The sequence below is a fragment of the Pseudopodoces humilis genome, chromosome 17, assembly GCF_049639895.1.
Source record: "Pseudopodoces humilis isolate 2021_Gansu_Grassland_sample_001 chromosome 17, ASM4963989v1, whole genome shotgun sequence".
NCBI lineage: Eukaryota > Metazoa > Chordata > Aves > Passeriformes > Paridae > Pseudopodoces > Pseudopodoces humilis.
The window spans coordinates 14,061,732-14,078,996 of record NC_142216.1 but is presented as its reverse complement, the minus strand read 5'-3'; the positions used below and the strand labels follow the sequence as shown (position 1 = coordinate 14,078,996).

Sequence of the window (17,265 nt, the reverse complement as noted above, 5' to 3'; positions counted from 1 at the left end):
ATGTAAAAATAAAGTTTGTGGGAAAATTTTCTTGGATTTAGTTTATACAAGTATCTCTGTGCTGTTACAGTTAACATAGAAAGGGAACACAGAGCACAAGGATAATCTATTATTATTGTTGTTTGCTATAGTAAGTGCAGAATAAGGGGGCCTGTTGCCAAAGAAAAGGAAATTGTATGTGTGGAATAAAAATTCTTAACATGATTATCGGATTCTGTTTTCAGCAGCAGAGGCAGCACATTAAGTGTTCTGGTGTCTGTGGGCTGCATTTCCTGGCTACACTTGATTATGTTTCAAAACATTCCATATCATTGCAATGCCTCATGTCTACCTCAGGAAAAGTCAGCTGCATTGTGTAAGGAAGAGAAATATCATTTTCTCTTTCATCCCAGCTATGGAGGGAGGAATGCCTTCCTCCTCCCTGGTGCTTTCTGAGAAGGATGGATTTGTTTCCCAGGTAGATGTTGCTTCTGGAAGATGTCTGGAGAAGCATCTTGATCGTGCCATGGTACCACAGTAGTCACTCTCCATTGGAACTTTCTTACATTGGTATCTTCCAGGGGCACCTAAAAGACAAGGTTAAGGGAAAAAACCTCCAGCTCTGTGTCTATTTTATTGTAATAAACAGGGAAATGCCCACATCCCATTGCTGCCACAAATCAGCTCTGCAGACTGGGGTACCCATGCTCACTTCTAGGCAAGCTTTTTTAAAGTATTGTGTTTTTTCAGGGGTTTTGCTGAGTAACTCACTGATCATGTTTCTTCAGTGGAGAAAAACTGCAAAATGGAGGCTCTTTTTGCCTGCATGAGGACTCAGGATTATCCCCAAAGGCTTTAGCCCTACCATGCCTGTGTCTGCATAGAAATAGGTTCAGTCGTGTCTCAAGCAACTTCCACACTGGAAACACAAGATATGTTGTTAAATATATTTAGTGCATGTAGGAGGAACCTCTGTTCCAAGAGAGCTTGGTCTTTGGTCTTTAATTTATACCAAGTTCTCCTCCTGTAGCAGCGTGCTGTGAAAAGGAGAGGTAAGGAGGGCGTATTGCTGGGGTGGATGCACCATCAAACTTGTAGATGTTTGTGTTGATGCTGGAATAAGTGGGACCTTTTGCAGCACAGAGATCTGGGAGTGCAGCTCCTCTTCCCATTCTGGCTGCACAAGGAACTTGAAGCCTCCCTCCAAGGTCAGGGAGCAGTCAGCACTGTTGGAGGCACTTGGGAAGGTAACTCTAAGTTCAGGACACAAGCCATGCAATTTTTCTCCCCTTCTTCAGCTGCTGTCACAGAAGAACCAAATGGTCATTTCTGTTTGCTATAGGCAAGAAATCCTTTATGCACTTCCAAGTTGTAAAACAAATAAAGTAAATCAATAAGCTGTTGTTGTGCTTTGCATGTGGGGTAATTAATTTATATAAAGTAAAAGCTGTTGGAGTTTCAAAGCAATGAATCAAAGGTAATTTCATTAGTGACTGACTTTATATTGTCCTCATTCATGGTGCAGATTGAGTGATGTGAGTTCTTGTTAACGTGTTTGTGTAATTGTCAAATCTGCCTTTTTTCAGATACTTGGAAGGAAACCATCTGCCTGCTGTGCCGAAGGGGCTCTCTGCCTTCAGACACCTGACACTGATGTAAGACACACGTGGTTTCAATGTCAGGAAAATTGCATGACTCTTTCTGCACTATGCTGTTGGTGGAACATAAATAATTGGTGAGGGGGGAAAAAAAAAACCAACACCAAACGCCCAAAACCTTCTGTAATTTGAATTTGGAAAGAATTTCACAGTGGACACTGCTGCCAGTAAATGTTCATGAAGAGTTGGGTGCCTGAGAAGCCCCTTGCTCTGCAGGACCCCAAGAGGACAAAATTCTCACACAGGCTGCTGAAGTTTCACTTGGCAGATTTATCTGTAAAGGTCATTAGCAGAGGAGACACATTAATTTGTGCTAGATGAGGCAGTATTTATAATGCTAAGGCAATGGCAATTTGCATAGCTGTTTCTTCTGTGAACAGTCATGCAGATAGAGACACAGCTAGACTTTGTTCTGTAAATTGCTCCTTGAAATACACAGGAGTGAAATCTCCTGCCTGAACTATTTATCAGGAATTTTCAAATCCTGTTGGAATCAGCTGTGCAGATACTCCAGTCCAATGGGCTGGGCAACCTCAGACCAAAACAGCATGGAGGAAAAAATGGAACCCTTTGTTTTAAGTGGTTTTTTATTTGGAAACATCTCTAATTTTGCTTTTCAAGGGAGACCAATAACAAAACAAAATGTTCTGGTAGAGCCTAAATGACTTTTTAAAATGAGAAATGAAATTTTGTTCTAGTACCTGTCAAAATGATGTGCATATTGAAGTTGAGTGCCTGGAATATATTGTAAAGCAAGTTGCAACAGTAAATATTCAGCAGTGCTTGTATCATTTATTCATTTGTTCTTTTCATTGAGTGCTATGTGCTGGAAAGATGCCTTAATATTTCTGACTGAGGCTTTCTAGGGGAGTCTGATGTGCTTTTCCTTTATAGCTCATTCAAAGTTGGTCAGAAAATACACCAGTTGATAATATATGACTTTTCAATTGCTTCAAGCATTTTGCTGTGCAGATATTATGTAACCTTTCCAGAAAGGCATTTTTCTTAATTCATACGTGTAAATGATATTTTCTCTGTGTTTCTTCAGTGATTTGAGTAACAACAGCATCAGTGTATTGGCCAATCACACCTTCAGCAACATGACTCAGTTATCAACACTGTAAGTAGCCCAAAGTTTGGATAACAGCTTTAATTGCTTTTCCAACACCATCTAAGCTGTTGAGCAATTAGTGTATCTCTTGTTGCTTAAGCATGTGGCTTTCCATGCTTATCTGTGGCTGAATTAGCAGTGAAATAACCAAAGCCAACACGGAGTTGTGACTCTGCTCTCCCCTTCTGCAGCATCCTGAGTTACAACAGGCTCCGGTGCATCCCCGTCCACGCCTTCAACGGGCTCCGCTCTCTGCGAGTGCTGTAAGTGCAACTCCTCCAAAGCAGCTGAGCTGCAGCTTTGGTAGGCTGCAGCTGATGGCAGGGAGGGCTTAATGGGCAGGTGCTCATGAATTTTCATAATTAGTGTCAATGTATTTGTGCTCTGCTGCAGTTTGTCTGGTAGGGGCCAGAGCAGGTGGGTGCTAAAGATGGAATTACGTATTTGCAGGAGGATTGGCTTTTCTCTGAAAGCTCGGGTACAGGAACTGTCATGAGAACAGGTCTCTGAAACACTTCACAGTCTGTCTCTTCTGCCTGAGCAATGTTTGGGTGCTCCACAGGAATGGACTTTTCTCTTAGCCTGGACACACTTGGTCAGAGTGTGAGTTTCCCTTGGATGCTTCAGCGAGAGTGTCTTTGTGGAAAACTTGAGCATTTTCAGAATATTGCCTATGGATTCAGATTTATGCAGGCAAGCTAGAATGTGATCTGAAGGGAAGTTAGAAGCCCCCACACTAAATCAGTGAATCAATCAAGCCACTGGCTGGGCACCAGTAATACTGAGATGCCTGTCTCAAATGTCCTTAAGTTGTGAATAACAGAACACCTCATATTGAGTGGGGGCCTGCTCAGAGGCCCCCCCATGTGTGGTTTATTGCTTAGGAGGTCCTTTTCTGCACTCTTCCTTTCTTTCCAGTGTAGCTGCTTTCAGCAGCTTTCTGGATTAAACCATTTGTTTACAATCTCTTGTGAAAGTCATCTTTATATTGTTTAAGAGTGTGGGCCTGTTCCTCCCAGATTTCCTCAGGCATCTACAGGACTGGCCTCTGCTTGTGTCTCATTCACTGCCTCTCACTGTCAGAAACACACCCTGCCTTGCTTTTGTGGACACCTGGCCCCACATGCAGCTGTCAGGAAGGTGGAGAAGGCACCTTCCCATGGCCCAAAAACATGAATGAGTCACCATGACTTGCAGAGCAGCCAAAGGGGATAAATTAAATAGCTTGTCTGTGGTGAGTTTGTTCAGTGTGCTGAAAGAGAAAGAGCTCTGAACACTCAAAGCACAGGACAGAGGAGGTCAAGATTGTCCTGAGTGTTTTGACACTTCACATTGATAGTTTCCATTAAAAAAAAAAAAAAAATTAGATTATGTTCAGATGCAGAAGTTTGTGTTAATTTAAAGAGCAGTGGCTCCATAAATGTGAAATCAGAGTGTCAACATGGGCAGTACTGGGACTGTGGAAGCAATAAGGCAGAGCTGCTTGGCTGAGGCCTTTCACTGTGGTTTCAGTGGTAAAACAGATATCTCAGTTTCAACCTCCCAAATTACAAGACAGTTTTGGATTCCCACTTTTCATTAGTAAAAACAAGAAAGATACGTGATTTGGATTTGTTGTCTTAAGTTTGGCTTAGGATCCTGATTTCTAGCGCACTAGGATGGTCACATTTGAGCTGTTACATGAGTCCTGAAATTCAGCCACAGATTAATATATTCTGTTCCATGGCCAAATAAATTATTCCATATGGAGCTGTCTTCTGGCCTGCTTCTGATATGCAAGCTAGTTTGATTAAAGCTCATGTGGGGCTCTCTACCCTGAATTACACTGGAGATAAACCGTGCCTCCCTCTTTCCAATAGCTACAATTTGTCTTTTCACTTCTGTTCTTGCAGGCCACATATGGGCAGAAACAGAGGGCAGTATTTTAATGACAACTGTTGTTTTTTGGCTTTTTAAAATGATCTGCTAATCAAAAAGTATCTTCCTTCTTCAAGGGAGAAACCCCCCACTGCCTTGCACAGAGCAGTGAAATGAAGCCTAAATGGGGATCTCTGCCTCTGCTCCCTGCATTTGGAAGCCTCCAGACTGATTTGATTTATTATGGCCCACAAAACTCTGGTATCAGCTACAACTTTTGCCACGTGTCATCGCTGTTGCTACTAAAAATCAATTCTCCAAAGAGAAAATGGTTTCCAAGAGACAATATGAAATCTGTTATTGTCAGTTTTTTATTATCTGCGCTCTCAGGGGAACTTAAAAGAGAAAACATCAGCAAAACAATTTCTACTTCTTTTTTTTTTTTAATAAAAAAGAATATTGGGATCTCATTACCTTTGGCTGGGCATGCCTTTGAAGGTAGCAGACACTTCTCATGAAGGTCTTCCAAATTCCTTACGTTTTCTTCATTTTTTGCCTCTACAGTAGATACAGTAAATAAGTGCTTTGAAAATCAGAATAATCATAGCTGTATGGTGCACTTGGTCTTTGACAGATATTTCATTCTGAACTCCTTTTCTTAGATTTTTCAGCACAAGCCCAAGTGAGAAAACTGCAGAGTCGGCATGTTTATGTTTAATATCTTAATATCTATCAGTGTTTACACAATCAGGTCTTTAATCTCAGCCTTCACATGGTTTATCCATAACAGCAGCCAAAGGGTGCTGGGGAGCACAGGACGTAAAGTCTGGAGAATTTTTTTAATAAGCATAAGTTGATATCAGTGGGTTTCTGAGCCAAAGCTATTACAGTGAAAAGTTGTGGATTTGTTTTTCAGTTAATTTGTCCAAGGCTAGGCTTCTTAGAAACTAAATATAAACAGATTAAGGAAGATGAGATTGAGAAAAATTAAAAGTATTAGGACTCTCTGGATGGCCTGACGAGATTATTTTAAAGATTATTGTGTAATCACATATTTTCACATGTGACTTAGTTAAGAGGCAAAGTCCAAAAATCAAAATACTTTCTAAGGTCACTAAATAATTGTCCATGTTATAGTTAGGGGGGAAAATGGATAAAATTACCTACTGAATATTCTGTTAACAGATACTGCAGTTTTACTGAAAACTGATGGATATTTCTTGCAGTTCAAAGCTTAGACAAACACTAATATGTTGGATGATAAAGCTGTCACCAATAATCTTTGGGCACAAAGTTTTTGCAGTACACTTTCATTGCTGGGTGCTGCACTGACTTGACCTGACAGAAGCATCTGGTGTTTCCTTATTTTTATATTTTTTGTTTTTAGGCATAAGAGAATGATTCCTTGTATTTATCCAGTCAGTTTGTGAAAGCTCTGCTGTTGTGAGCGTGGAGCAGTGACACTGTGGCTTTCCCTGACACCCGAGCTGTGCTGGTTCCTGCAGGGTTGGCACCCTTGGCGCTTCCCTGTAGGTGTTTGCCCCTGATGGGTTGTGGCTCTTCACAAAAACACATCCCCCCTGTGTCTGCAGTAACCCAATGCTGTGGACAGTGGGCTGGCAGGCAGGACGTGGGAAGGGTTCAGAAAAGAAAAACAACCAGAAAACCCCAGTCCAAAAGGATATGTTGAATTCATTTCCTTCCCTGAAGACAAAGGAATAAATTAGTGAGATTCTGTGTAGAAGGAAGTTTTGATTTCAAGAATTCTCAAGTGTTCTGTTACTCTGTCCTCCAGAGGAGATCCACATCACCTTAAGTCCATAGCCCTGCTGTTTACTGAAGTTTAGACAGGGGGATCCCTAGAAGTTGTGCTTTTAAGGGATAATACACACATCAGTGTGTGTGCTTTAACTGTCCTAATGTGAAAGATTTTATTTGACCATTTGCTTATAAGGAGTTTTGGTATAAAAATGTGTTTCTGATGTTGATCCAAGAGGAAAGATTTTGTTGCACTGTTGAATTCTCTTGCCACTATTTATTATTATGAGTTTTAAGGGGGGGATTTAACATTTGTCATTTCATTTTAGTTACAAGAGTGATGATGTTGCTGACATGATTTTTTTATTAAAATGCAGGCACTTGCATCCATGAAACACCTCAGTGTAATAAAGCCAGTCCTTCTAAAGTTTTTATTTGATGGGTTTAACTTTTTACAGATACATGGCTATGTCATTCTTCAGCTTCTCTTAGATATTTCCAATACACCTCGAAAAGAAATTGTACTGCTTCACAGGATAAATGTGACTGATACAACTCAAAGATTAACATAAGTTGTCTGTTTACAGAGAGTTGTCTTGCAGTTTCAAAGATTTGCAATAAGTTCATTATGAGCAGCTGCTTATTTAAATGTGTTCATTTCATTGACCATTTTGATGACAAGTGGTTGACTAGACTTCCTCACACCAACAAAATACTCCTTGTTTAATATCTGTGGGGTTTGTCTCACTCAGTTGGTCATTCTGTTCAGAATTAAGTGAGTGTGTTTTATCTGGAGTTACTGTGTGGGAGCTCATATCCTTCCTGTTCCTGTTCAGATTCATTTCTTGGAGATACACCCTTATATATGCCAAGTTATTATTAATAGTCAAAACCAAGGAAGGCTTAAAGGAAAATTTCAGAATCAGGATGTTGGAAGGGCATCATGCACATCCTGGTGCAGCTGAAAGTGGTGTCAGGGAAGAAAGGCTGCAAAAATCAGATTCATTTGGGGCTATTGTCTGTTTCCATGGGTTGAGATTTGGATTGTTTTAAACTCAGTGTTTCAACAATATGTACACTCACAGAAATAAAAACTGTGATTGCTGTGTCAGCAAATCACCAGGTAAGTTAGAAAATAAATGACTCGAGGGTAAGAGCTGCTCCAAAACACACAGCAGCTTTCTGTTTTCCACCCTCCTCTGCCATGTCTGGGGCACTGACAGTAATTCCCATTTATGCTTCCTTGTGTAGCCCACACACAAATGTATTTCTCAGGAAGGAGATAAAGTGGGTGCTTGAGTTGTCCTGGAAACAGTGGAGAACCCTTTTACTCCTTTCAGGAGTCCTGAAAATGTTGCTAAAAAAAGATAGTTTCTTTGCATAGCGTGCATAATGTCCTAAAACAACTGATTTCAGGTGCTTTCCTTGGTAGCACAGAGATGTATTTTCTACTGTAAGAACAGTAAAGTGTGGCTTTAATTACCCTCAGGGACCCTCGCTCTCTCTCCTAGGATCTCTCTGAAGTCAATACTTAATTTAACTTTCACAATTCTTATTTCCCCTGCTCTGTTTTTGCTGTGCTTCTGGCTAATGGGATTCTGTAAGAGAACACGGGTCTGGATGTGAGGGTCTACTTGTCATCAGTAGGTTTTTAATAGAATAAATGGTATGTCACCTTTTTAATTTACAGCAGCACTCACCAACAATTCTGATTGCATCATTGTTTTAAATGCCAACACCTAGAGGGAGAGGTGATAAAGCATGGAAGTCCATGAGTTGTGAAACTCAAAGATTAACTCCCAAAGAATCAAAATTAAATACGCTTTTTAAGCATCAATTCCTTCAGTTGCAGGGAACAGATAAAATACTGTGGTTTGATACCCTCCTGCTTCTCCCCCTTCTAGGACACTCCATGGAAATGATATTTCCAGTGTTCCTGAGGGCTCTTTCAATGACCTGGTGTCCCTGTCCCATCTGTAAGTACTTCTGCCTGACTTCATCTCTTTGATTGATGGTTTCAGATTTGTAAAACAGCACACATTGGTAGGATTGTATAGCTGTTTTGTTTTTCCTGCTCACTTTTCATAATGTGCTCTGGATATTCATAGTGCATCTGTTCAAAGGAAATAAAAATTGCTAGGACCTGTTGTTATTAGTTATAAAAATATTTTCCTAAGGAAAACCAAATGAGCAAGTGTGACAGTTTTCTCTGCTGTGGACTTTGTGTTTAAGGTTTTCTTTCAGCATTGTCAATGTGAAATGCAGAGCATATTATGGTTTGAGAGTGAGACAGGAAACCTCCCACAAAGAGCAAATATTAAGCAAATGTGAATTCTTTGCTTAATAAGTGTCATATGTTTTGCATACTGGAATGTTGTCAGTATATGGACTTGTTGATGAATCACTACTACAGACATATATATTTAATCAGATGGAAATTGGTCATTTCACAGCATTAATACTTCATTCCATAGTTTGCAAAAATTATTAGGCATTTCAGCTTTTTGAGGAAATTACTATTATACTGGTAGAGGGCCAGGAGACTTTCAGATGCAGTTTAGTTGATGAAAGACAAAGAGCTGCAATGGCTCCAAACTAAACTTGAGTGACCAGAAAATGCTTTTTTACTGAGATAGTGTGTGATACTTCACACTATTAGATAATTGATGTCAGAAAAGCAATTTTGTGCAGCAGGTTTCTTGATTACTGTCCTCAGTTAATCAGAGGGCTGGGGATGTGTTGGTCCCTCTGTGAAGTGAGTGGTTTCACAGGCTGATACAGATGTTTTCTGCCTTGATGCTGATGTACACACAAGCTGATATGTTTAACATAGGTTTATATCTATTTATTGTCTCTTTTTAACCTTTAACATGCCCTCCAGAACACTTCCCTGAACACCAGATTCACACTGTATTTAAGTATTTTCTGGATAGCACATACATTCTTGGCAGCTTTCTGTCTTTGTTCATCTAGGAACAGTAAAAAATAAAAATATCTCAGATTGGTAGGGACAGAAATCATGAGAACAACTTGGGCAACTTGAGCAGAAAAATGATCTTCTGTGTTTCCAGCTTACATCTTGGTATCACTGGTTTTGCACATTTGCTTTTCCTGTTCCCAGTTTATTCAAGTAATTTTGTGTGCTTGGGATTGAAAGTATGACTGAGCTGAAGCTCTGTACCTGTTTTTGGAAGTGCAGTGACACCTTCCATACTGGGAATCTGGCTGCTGGGGGTGTTTTCAGAGCTCAAGGAATAAACATATCGTGTCCCATTTGTTTGGATTTCCCTCAGGGTTTACATTAAATGAAGTGGAGATCCAATTTTCCTGGGTAAACCATTCGCCTTAGGGAGTGATAAAACCCCCTTTGGCCCAATACAATCTCTGCAGTCTTTCTGTTTAGATATATGTGCTGCCAGAAATGTAAAATACACAAAGCCCAAATGAACAGTAATAAATAGGATCCATAAAATAAATAAGACCTGTCTGGGGTGTAATTTGCACAGTTGAGCAGTTGAATTTTACAGTGCAATTGTGCTCTCCAGTTTCTTAAAGAGGATCCTGAAACTTTTAGCAACCACAATGAATTTTTTCTTCACATGCCCGAAAAAGCTGTGCTTACTCAAAACTGAGTCATATGTGATTGAAAATAAATACATTTTGAGCCCCTCCTGATACATAGATCTTCAAAGAGAAAGCATGCATGCACTTGGAGTCAGTTTGGACTTGCTGCCCATCAAACTCCTAAGGCATGGGAGAACAAAAATTTGTCTTAACCATGCAAGGTGTGTGGCTGAGGATGGGATTGGTGTTGTGGCAGGGGAGAGCTGAGTACCAGGGTGTGGGGAGGATGGTCAGCCCAAGCCTCCTGTGGCAGGACAAGGGGGACATCAAACTGGCTTTTACAACTGCAGAGAGATGTTTGTGTAACATAGACAAAACTATTGGTTTTAGTCAGAGTCTTTTGCAATAGTTTTAGTTGGTCTGTAATTGGAAGAGCAAAAGTGTGATCTAGATGGTCCAATCACTTTCTCCATAGCTGTTTAAAGCCTACAGGAACATTTTCACCAAATTTCCTTTATGTCATGAACATCATCTCACTCTAATGGAGATATCATAACAAACTACATAGCTTTAGCTCACTGAATTTGGAGGTAGGTTTGTATGTGCTGTACACTGCTTTTGTTTACTATTTATTACTTTATTTAGTTGAATCAAATAGTTGTCTATTTAAGCCATGACTTTACTGATAATAATAAGAATCCTACAGCACTCCTGTAGGATCATGTATAATATGACTTAAAAAGAGGCCAGAATCTTCTGGGATGGGACTGGCACCTTCCCAGTTGGGTCAGTTCCTGCAGTTGTCCTCACCCTTGACTGATTCAGTGTCCCAAGCACTGCCCACACACAAACTGACCCCATGGCACTCCAGGGATTCCACAAACCCTCAGCAACAGATGATGTTGAGTACAGCAGGTATTTCCACCTTATTTCCCATAAACAGCTCAGATTTCTAATCCTGCTGAATTACTCAAATTTTTATCAACTGCCTATAAAAATAAGTTGTCCCCTCCTCTTTTTTTCAACGTTATCATGGATTGAGTTGTTTTAAGTGACTTTATTCAGAGTTTCCCCTAAACAAAATAAGTGTCTGAACAGAAATATCTGCTCAACATTTTAAAAATGCTGCTGGTAATATTTCCTTAAAGCAGAAGATATTTTTACCTTCTGGAAATATTTGCTATAATAGGCAAAGAAATTGAAAAAGGATGTTAGAACTCATGAATGAAAATATGAGAATTATCTCTAGTTCCTAGAAATAATTTTTTTAAAAATAAAAAAAATACCCCAAACCAAACTAAAAAAAATAAAAGGCAAAAACCCCCAAACAAAGCACAAACCACAAACAGAAGTGTGGAAGGATACATTTTTGAAGTTGTCAACAATATTATTAGTAATTATTTCTAGTGACTATATAACCTCTTTATTTCGAATGTAGTTTATAAATATTAATTAACATGGTAACAAGCTTTCCATTGTCCTCCCACTCACATTTTATATTTGGCAGTTTCTCAACACTAAAAATTTCTCAGCTTTCACTGCTGCATTTTGTTTGACCTTGGACAAGTGAGCCAGTTGATCACAGTTCCAGGGTCAAAAAGTCAACCCAGTAGTTTTTTTCCATTGTAAGCAGTGGATTTACAGGAGGAGTGGATGGATATTTTTTAATGCTGAGCTGCAGTACACATTTAATTTTGATGAATGAGCCCCAGTCAGGGTTTGAACCCATGAACTCTCATTATGAATCTGTCTAGGGCACAGTGGGTTCATTAGTCACTCCAATAGAAATGTATCAACAAATTTACTGAGGTTTCTGTCTTAATATTCTGCCTGATATGTTTTTATTTGAAAGAAGCTTGAGTTTACAGTACCATCTTAAAAATAGTTTATAGCATATACAGAAATTTTAAAGTCTAAAGACTGATTTGGATCATTGCTTCTTTAGTATCTCTTCCTTGTGCTATTCTTTATTTAGTTTATTTTCCTTTCATGTCAGTTCAGGTGTTGTACAGCTGAAGTCCTAAGCTGACTGTGAGCAAAATAAATACAGACTTTCAACATGCATTTCTTCACATTTTTAACAATTAGTTGGCTTCAAACTGACTTTGCTGAAGTGTGAACTTTGTTTATAATTGACTGATTGCCTGAAAAGACACTTTCTTTAAGAGAAAGAGAAGTACAAATTAGTCAAGGCAGCACCTAAATTTAAGGTAAAAAGGTTGGTTTTCTTTTGGATAGATATTCATGAATAAAGGAAAAATTCTGAGAATTATAACTGCACTATATAAATGCATCCTTTTCCACTATTTGACCTAAGTCAAATGATGGGTCAAACATCAAATGTGTTTTCAAAATCATAAATAAAGTTGACAGACACCGGGTTGCAGTTTGGAAAATGGAGGTATCTTCTGCATATGTGTTTTGTCTGGTGAGGTGTCACTGATGTGAGTCATCAGATCCAAACTAAATTACACAATTTGGTGTAGAATACACTCAGGAAGGACAGAGAATTAAAGGGAATCAGTGTGATAAATTTGATGAAAGCAGTATGTCTGGTGACAGTGCTCAAGCATGATTATTTGAAAAAGGTATTTCTTCTCAGGTATTTATACAACTTCCCTAATAATGATGGGAAGAAAGGAGAGGAGCAGGAATACTGCAGGAGATAAATCTAAAATCCTTCCTGAATGCTCATCAGATCTTTGCTGTGTTGGGGAACAAAGCATCCCTGTAGAAACATAGAATAAACTGTGCCTGGTGAGATCAGAGCTGTTTGTTATCTTTGCCAAATAAATAATAACCTGTGCTAACTGTTTTGCACCACGAGGGCTCTGGGCACCAACCCTCTGCACTGCGACTGCCACCTGCGCTGGCTCTCCGAGTGGGTGAAGGCGGGCTACAAGGAGCCCGGGATCGCCCGCTGCCGCGGCCCCGAAGCCATGGTGGACAGGCTGCTGCTCACCACTCCCACCCACCACTTCCAGTGCAAAGGTAGGAGCCAGCTGGAACCCTCTGCCCTGTCCTGCCCAAAGGTCCTCACCTCTATACCCTTGGTTCTGTGCATTGTGGGGGAGTTGGGTTTGGGTTTTGTTCTCCAAAACGTCAAGTTCCTTCCAGGTTGTGTTTTCTTGTGTTCTCCCCCAAAGTGCAGGAAATGCAGGGAGCCTCAGAGCAGTGAGTGTTCCTGATGCTCACACCAGGTTATGTAATGGCATGTTAGCATATAGGGTGTTGTTAGAACCTACTGGAACAAATAATGCATTTTGGTCTGTGACTTACCCCAAAAAAATTCCGAAAATCAGAAATTTTATAAAAACATACGGCACTGTAGTTATTAGGTATGTTTACTTGAAAACCAAGAAACTGAGAATTCTTCTAGAAAGTAAATATTTACCAAAAATACATTTTCATCTGCAGATCTGCAAACTGCTCCCATTGGTGGCAGTTCAGAAACTGCAGGTTATGGAAAATGTGTCACATCTGAATTCAGTGTGCATTCATTCAGGAGAGGGTTGAGGGGCAGCTCTGAACAGTTTGGGGTACTCAGGGACAGGACAGCACTGCTTTAGAGAGCACTCAGATGATCCACTTTTTGTGGATTAAGTAAGTAGCTCGTAAGTGAGTGGTGGAGATTAAGACATATCTGTATGTTCTCAAAAAATAAAAAAAAGGGTTTTGGCAGTTTGCTTAGTTTACCAGCAAGGACTTGGAGCTATATTTGTAGTGGAAAAGATGGATCAGTAGCCTCTCTTAGAAATGGAAATGAGGGTATAAAGCCTGTTTTTATGTCTCTCAGAGTGCCATGCCCATTTACAGCACTGCCTGGCAGGGTGATTTTATAGGTGCTGGAATTAAACTGCTGAACAAACAAATGATGATGTTGGGGTGAGATTAAAACACAGGTTCCCAAGGCCGAGCTGAATTTTATGTCCTTTCAAATACATCTTTAATAACTGTAACCTTATAATTTAATTACTTTGAAATGTCAGTCTTAAAACTATCAGAACTCTGACCATAATTATCAAACCACAGACTTTACAATTATCTCTCAAATCTGAAGTACAGGTATAAGAAATACTAAAAATAACAAATAATGCACTTGTTCCCATGAAGTGAACCAAAATAATTGATTTTGTATATTAAACAGGATCTGAAAATTAAACCAGAAAGAGAAGCTGGATGTCTTCTTCATTCTGAACCTGTGATATATCAGGAGTTAAGCTCTTTTTCTCTCTAAAATAAACAAGCCACTTAGGCAAGAAATCAGTAGATCTGTGATCCAGGATATTAGATGTAGTTGTTTGCTTCATATGTAAATATTAGATTGGTCCACTAGACAGCTCATGTTCTTTCTAATATCCCAAAAGTCTCCATAGCTTGCTTTATCTGAACAGGAGAAAAAATGTGTTGATTTGGAGTTGGTCTTTGCACAAGCAGAAACTGTTGATGGTCTGGACAAGTGGCAGTAAAGTTCAAGAAGCTCCAGGCCCTACAAAAATTCACCTTGGCTCATGAAAATAAAAATGTTTTGAAAATCAGTGCATGATTTGGCAGTTTCATTGCACCCCATTCCCATTTCAGGGAGTGCTGAGCCCTGACCCCCAAAACCCTGAGCCCCAGCACCAAGAGCTGGCCCGTGCTGGGCTGGTACCTTGAGCTGCTGCGTGAAGGTCACGCTCAGATGTCCTCTGTGACCTCCAGGAACTTCTACATTAGGAAAAAAAAAAAAAAAGTGGTTTAACTTATTCTTGTTAAAAATATGTTTTTAGCCTGTGCCTGAGCAGGAGGTTATGTCTCAGCAGAGCCAAGGAAATAAAAGTGTGTTATGTGCAAGTCATGCAAACTCAGCTCTGCTTTTTATTAACTTGCCCTCCCAGCTATGCAGTAGAGGAAAGGAATGTGCTGGGCTGAGGGCATTTTGCTATATGGATTTATAAATCAAACCCACAAGGGCAAAGTAATGAACTACTTAACTGCTAGGAACTAACACTGTTCTTATTAGCTCCTACATTGATTAGCTTTGATCTATGCCGTAGAAATAAATGGAAAATGTACATGTATTACGAAATAAATAGTAGAACAAATTCTGGCTTACTGACCTCTAAATCTAAAAGAGCAACACTGCTGCCTGTCTCATGAGCTCTCAGAGGAGCCAACCTTGTTTATTCTTTGTATATTTTACCATGAAGACAAATGTAACTCAGATATGTCACATTCCAGCCCCTGTCAATGCCAGCAATTCAGTTGTGATTTCCTCTTGCTGTCCTACCCCCAAGGTAAAAACATGTATGGCATGTAGTTAGACATCAGCACAAAGACAGAATAGGATGGGAACAGTCCTTTATTTAATGTTTGGAATTTTTCTTCCTGTGTATTTTCCCTCATTACTGCCTGTGCACTGCCAGTCAGTCCCTGATGGCACCACCATCACTACAGAACCAGGACACAGCCCAGCTGCTGTCACCTGAGACCCTTCAGAGCCCATTTCTGCCCTGTTCTTACCCCTGCTGGTGCTCTGCAAGTGTTCAAAGTAAACAGTGAAGGTTTATAACTCATGCAGGACAATTCAAAGCAAATCCCTGGCTGGAAGGGATTTCTTCATCCCTAGTTCTGGTAACTCTGGAGCTCCACCTTCTCTTGAATATCAAATTTAAGCTTCTTTTCTTCACTTTCAGGATGTTTCACAATTTACTCCTTCTTACCATTTATCATGCAGTAACAGAAGCTCTGCGCCCACTTCTGATTAGTACAGGACCAATTTATTTTAAAATTAATTTCCTTGAAAATGAAATAAAATTATTTTAAGGTCTTTACTGCCTGATACAATTTAAGCCACTTTAAAGTGCTAGGTTTTATTTTTTACATATAAAAGCCAAAGAGTTAATACTTATTATTTGAAATGTAGCCATTTTAAAAAATCACCATGTTTTAACTGTGAATATAACTGTGACTATAACTGCCTAAATTAGCTTTCTGTAAAATCTCAACCATAAAATATTAATTGACTTGGGACCCCAAATGAAATTAGTGGTTTTTTAGTCTTGTGTTTGTTTCCCTGCTCACCTACAAACTTCACTGCTTCTCTGGAAGATTTCTGCTACAAATATGAGGTTTATTATATGGTTTACATGTAGTCATATGTATTTACCTGCATCCATTTATATCTTTGCATATTTTGGCTTTATTGCACTTTGTTGAGATAGCTCAGTGTTGATCATTCTTCAGGCCAGAAAGAGAAAAAAATAAGTTTCAAATTCTGTTATGATTAAGGATGTTAGAGCACTTTGCACCTAAATATTCCCATAAGCCTCTAACTAAATCTGTCTCGTGCATGGTTTTTATTTATGTTGTTGCATCTGCACTTTCATTCTTCTTATCAGCCACAGAAATGTCAGGTTACAGTTCCCTGGGGTTGCTGTTACAGGATTTCCAGAACTAAGAAAAGGAGGAATTGCTGAAAGCCATATATATATATATAACCCACTCCCTGGAGGTTCCCAACATGCTTTTTTCAGAGCATATGTTTGCATCTTCAGGAGAATATAAGCATCATTGAGACTTGCCTAGCACTTGATTTAAGTACTTAAAGCCTCTCTGATCCCTGGGAATCCCATGGTGTCGTGCAGTGCAGCTGCAGCATGTGCATTTGTGCCAGTGCTTGGGGAAGAACATTTGTGTGTGCATGGGAGGCGTTAATTTTGCAATCCAATTCTCTGTGTTTGCCTTTCCAGAGCCGGTGGATCTCAGTGTTGTGTCCAAGTGTAACCCCTGCCTCTCCAGCCCCTGTAAGAACAATGGGACGTGCAGCACTGACCCCGTGGAGCTTTACCAGTGCACTTGCCCTTTTGGTTTCAAGGTATGACTCCAAATGAGCTACATGAGGAGCGAGAAACTGCTCCCCATCACTTGTGATTCTTTAATTGTTGTGCTGTGAGAAGTTAATTTTACAGGCACTGGGCTCCTAGGTTCCCTTGCTTGAGCAGGTTGTGTGTGTGACTTTCCAGCTGTGCCCTGCCACAGATTTCATCCTGTGCAGTTGGAATGGCTTTGCTTTGTGCTCTGACTACACAGATCATCCTGAGAAACTTGCTCTGGTTGCCCCTGTTTTGAGCAGGGTGGTTGGGCTGTACAATCTCCAGAGGTCACTTACAGCCATGGGCATTCTCTGATTCTGTGATGTAGAATCCATGTAAAACGGTGAGTTGGTTTTACTCTCCTTTTAGTTTCTTGTTTTCTGGCAGCAGCAAGATCCAACCATTTCATAGGCTTCCAGCCAAAGGGAAGGCAGTTCAGATGAGAATTAAGGGCCAGTTTGGTCCATGGTGGCAGAATGTTGAC

At 39.9% G+C, this 17,265-nt stretch overlaps 1 protein-coding gene across 2 annotated transcripts in view; it reads left to right on the top strand.

Annotated features, from left to right (window-relative positions):
* SLIT3 (slit guidance ligand 3) overlaps positions 1 to 17,265 on the top strand; it is a 465,384-nt gene that overhangs the window by 381,598 nt on the left and 66,521 nt on the right. For both annotated transcript variants that reach the window (XM_014253183.2, XM_088063492.1), the window contains 6 exons: positions 1,566 to 1,634; positions 2,686 to 2,757; positions 2,940 to 3,011; positions 8,268 to 8,339; positions 12,755 to 12,918; positions 16,659 to 16,783. In XM_014253183.2, the coding sequence (XP_014108658.1) occupies positions 1,566 to 1,634; positions 2,686 to 2,757; positions 2,940 to 3,011; positions 8,268 to 8,339; positions 12,755 to 12,918; positions 16,659 to 16,783 (574 nt within the window). The remainder of the gene's footprint in view (positions 1 to 1,565; positions 1,635 to 2,685; positions 2,758 to 2,939; positions 3,012 to 8,267; positions 8,340 to 12,754; positions 12,919 to 16,658; positions 16,784 to 17,265) is intronic.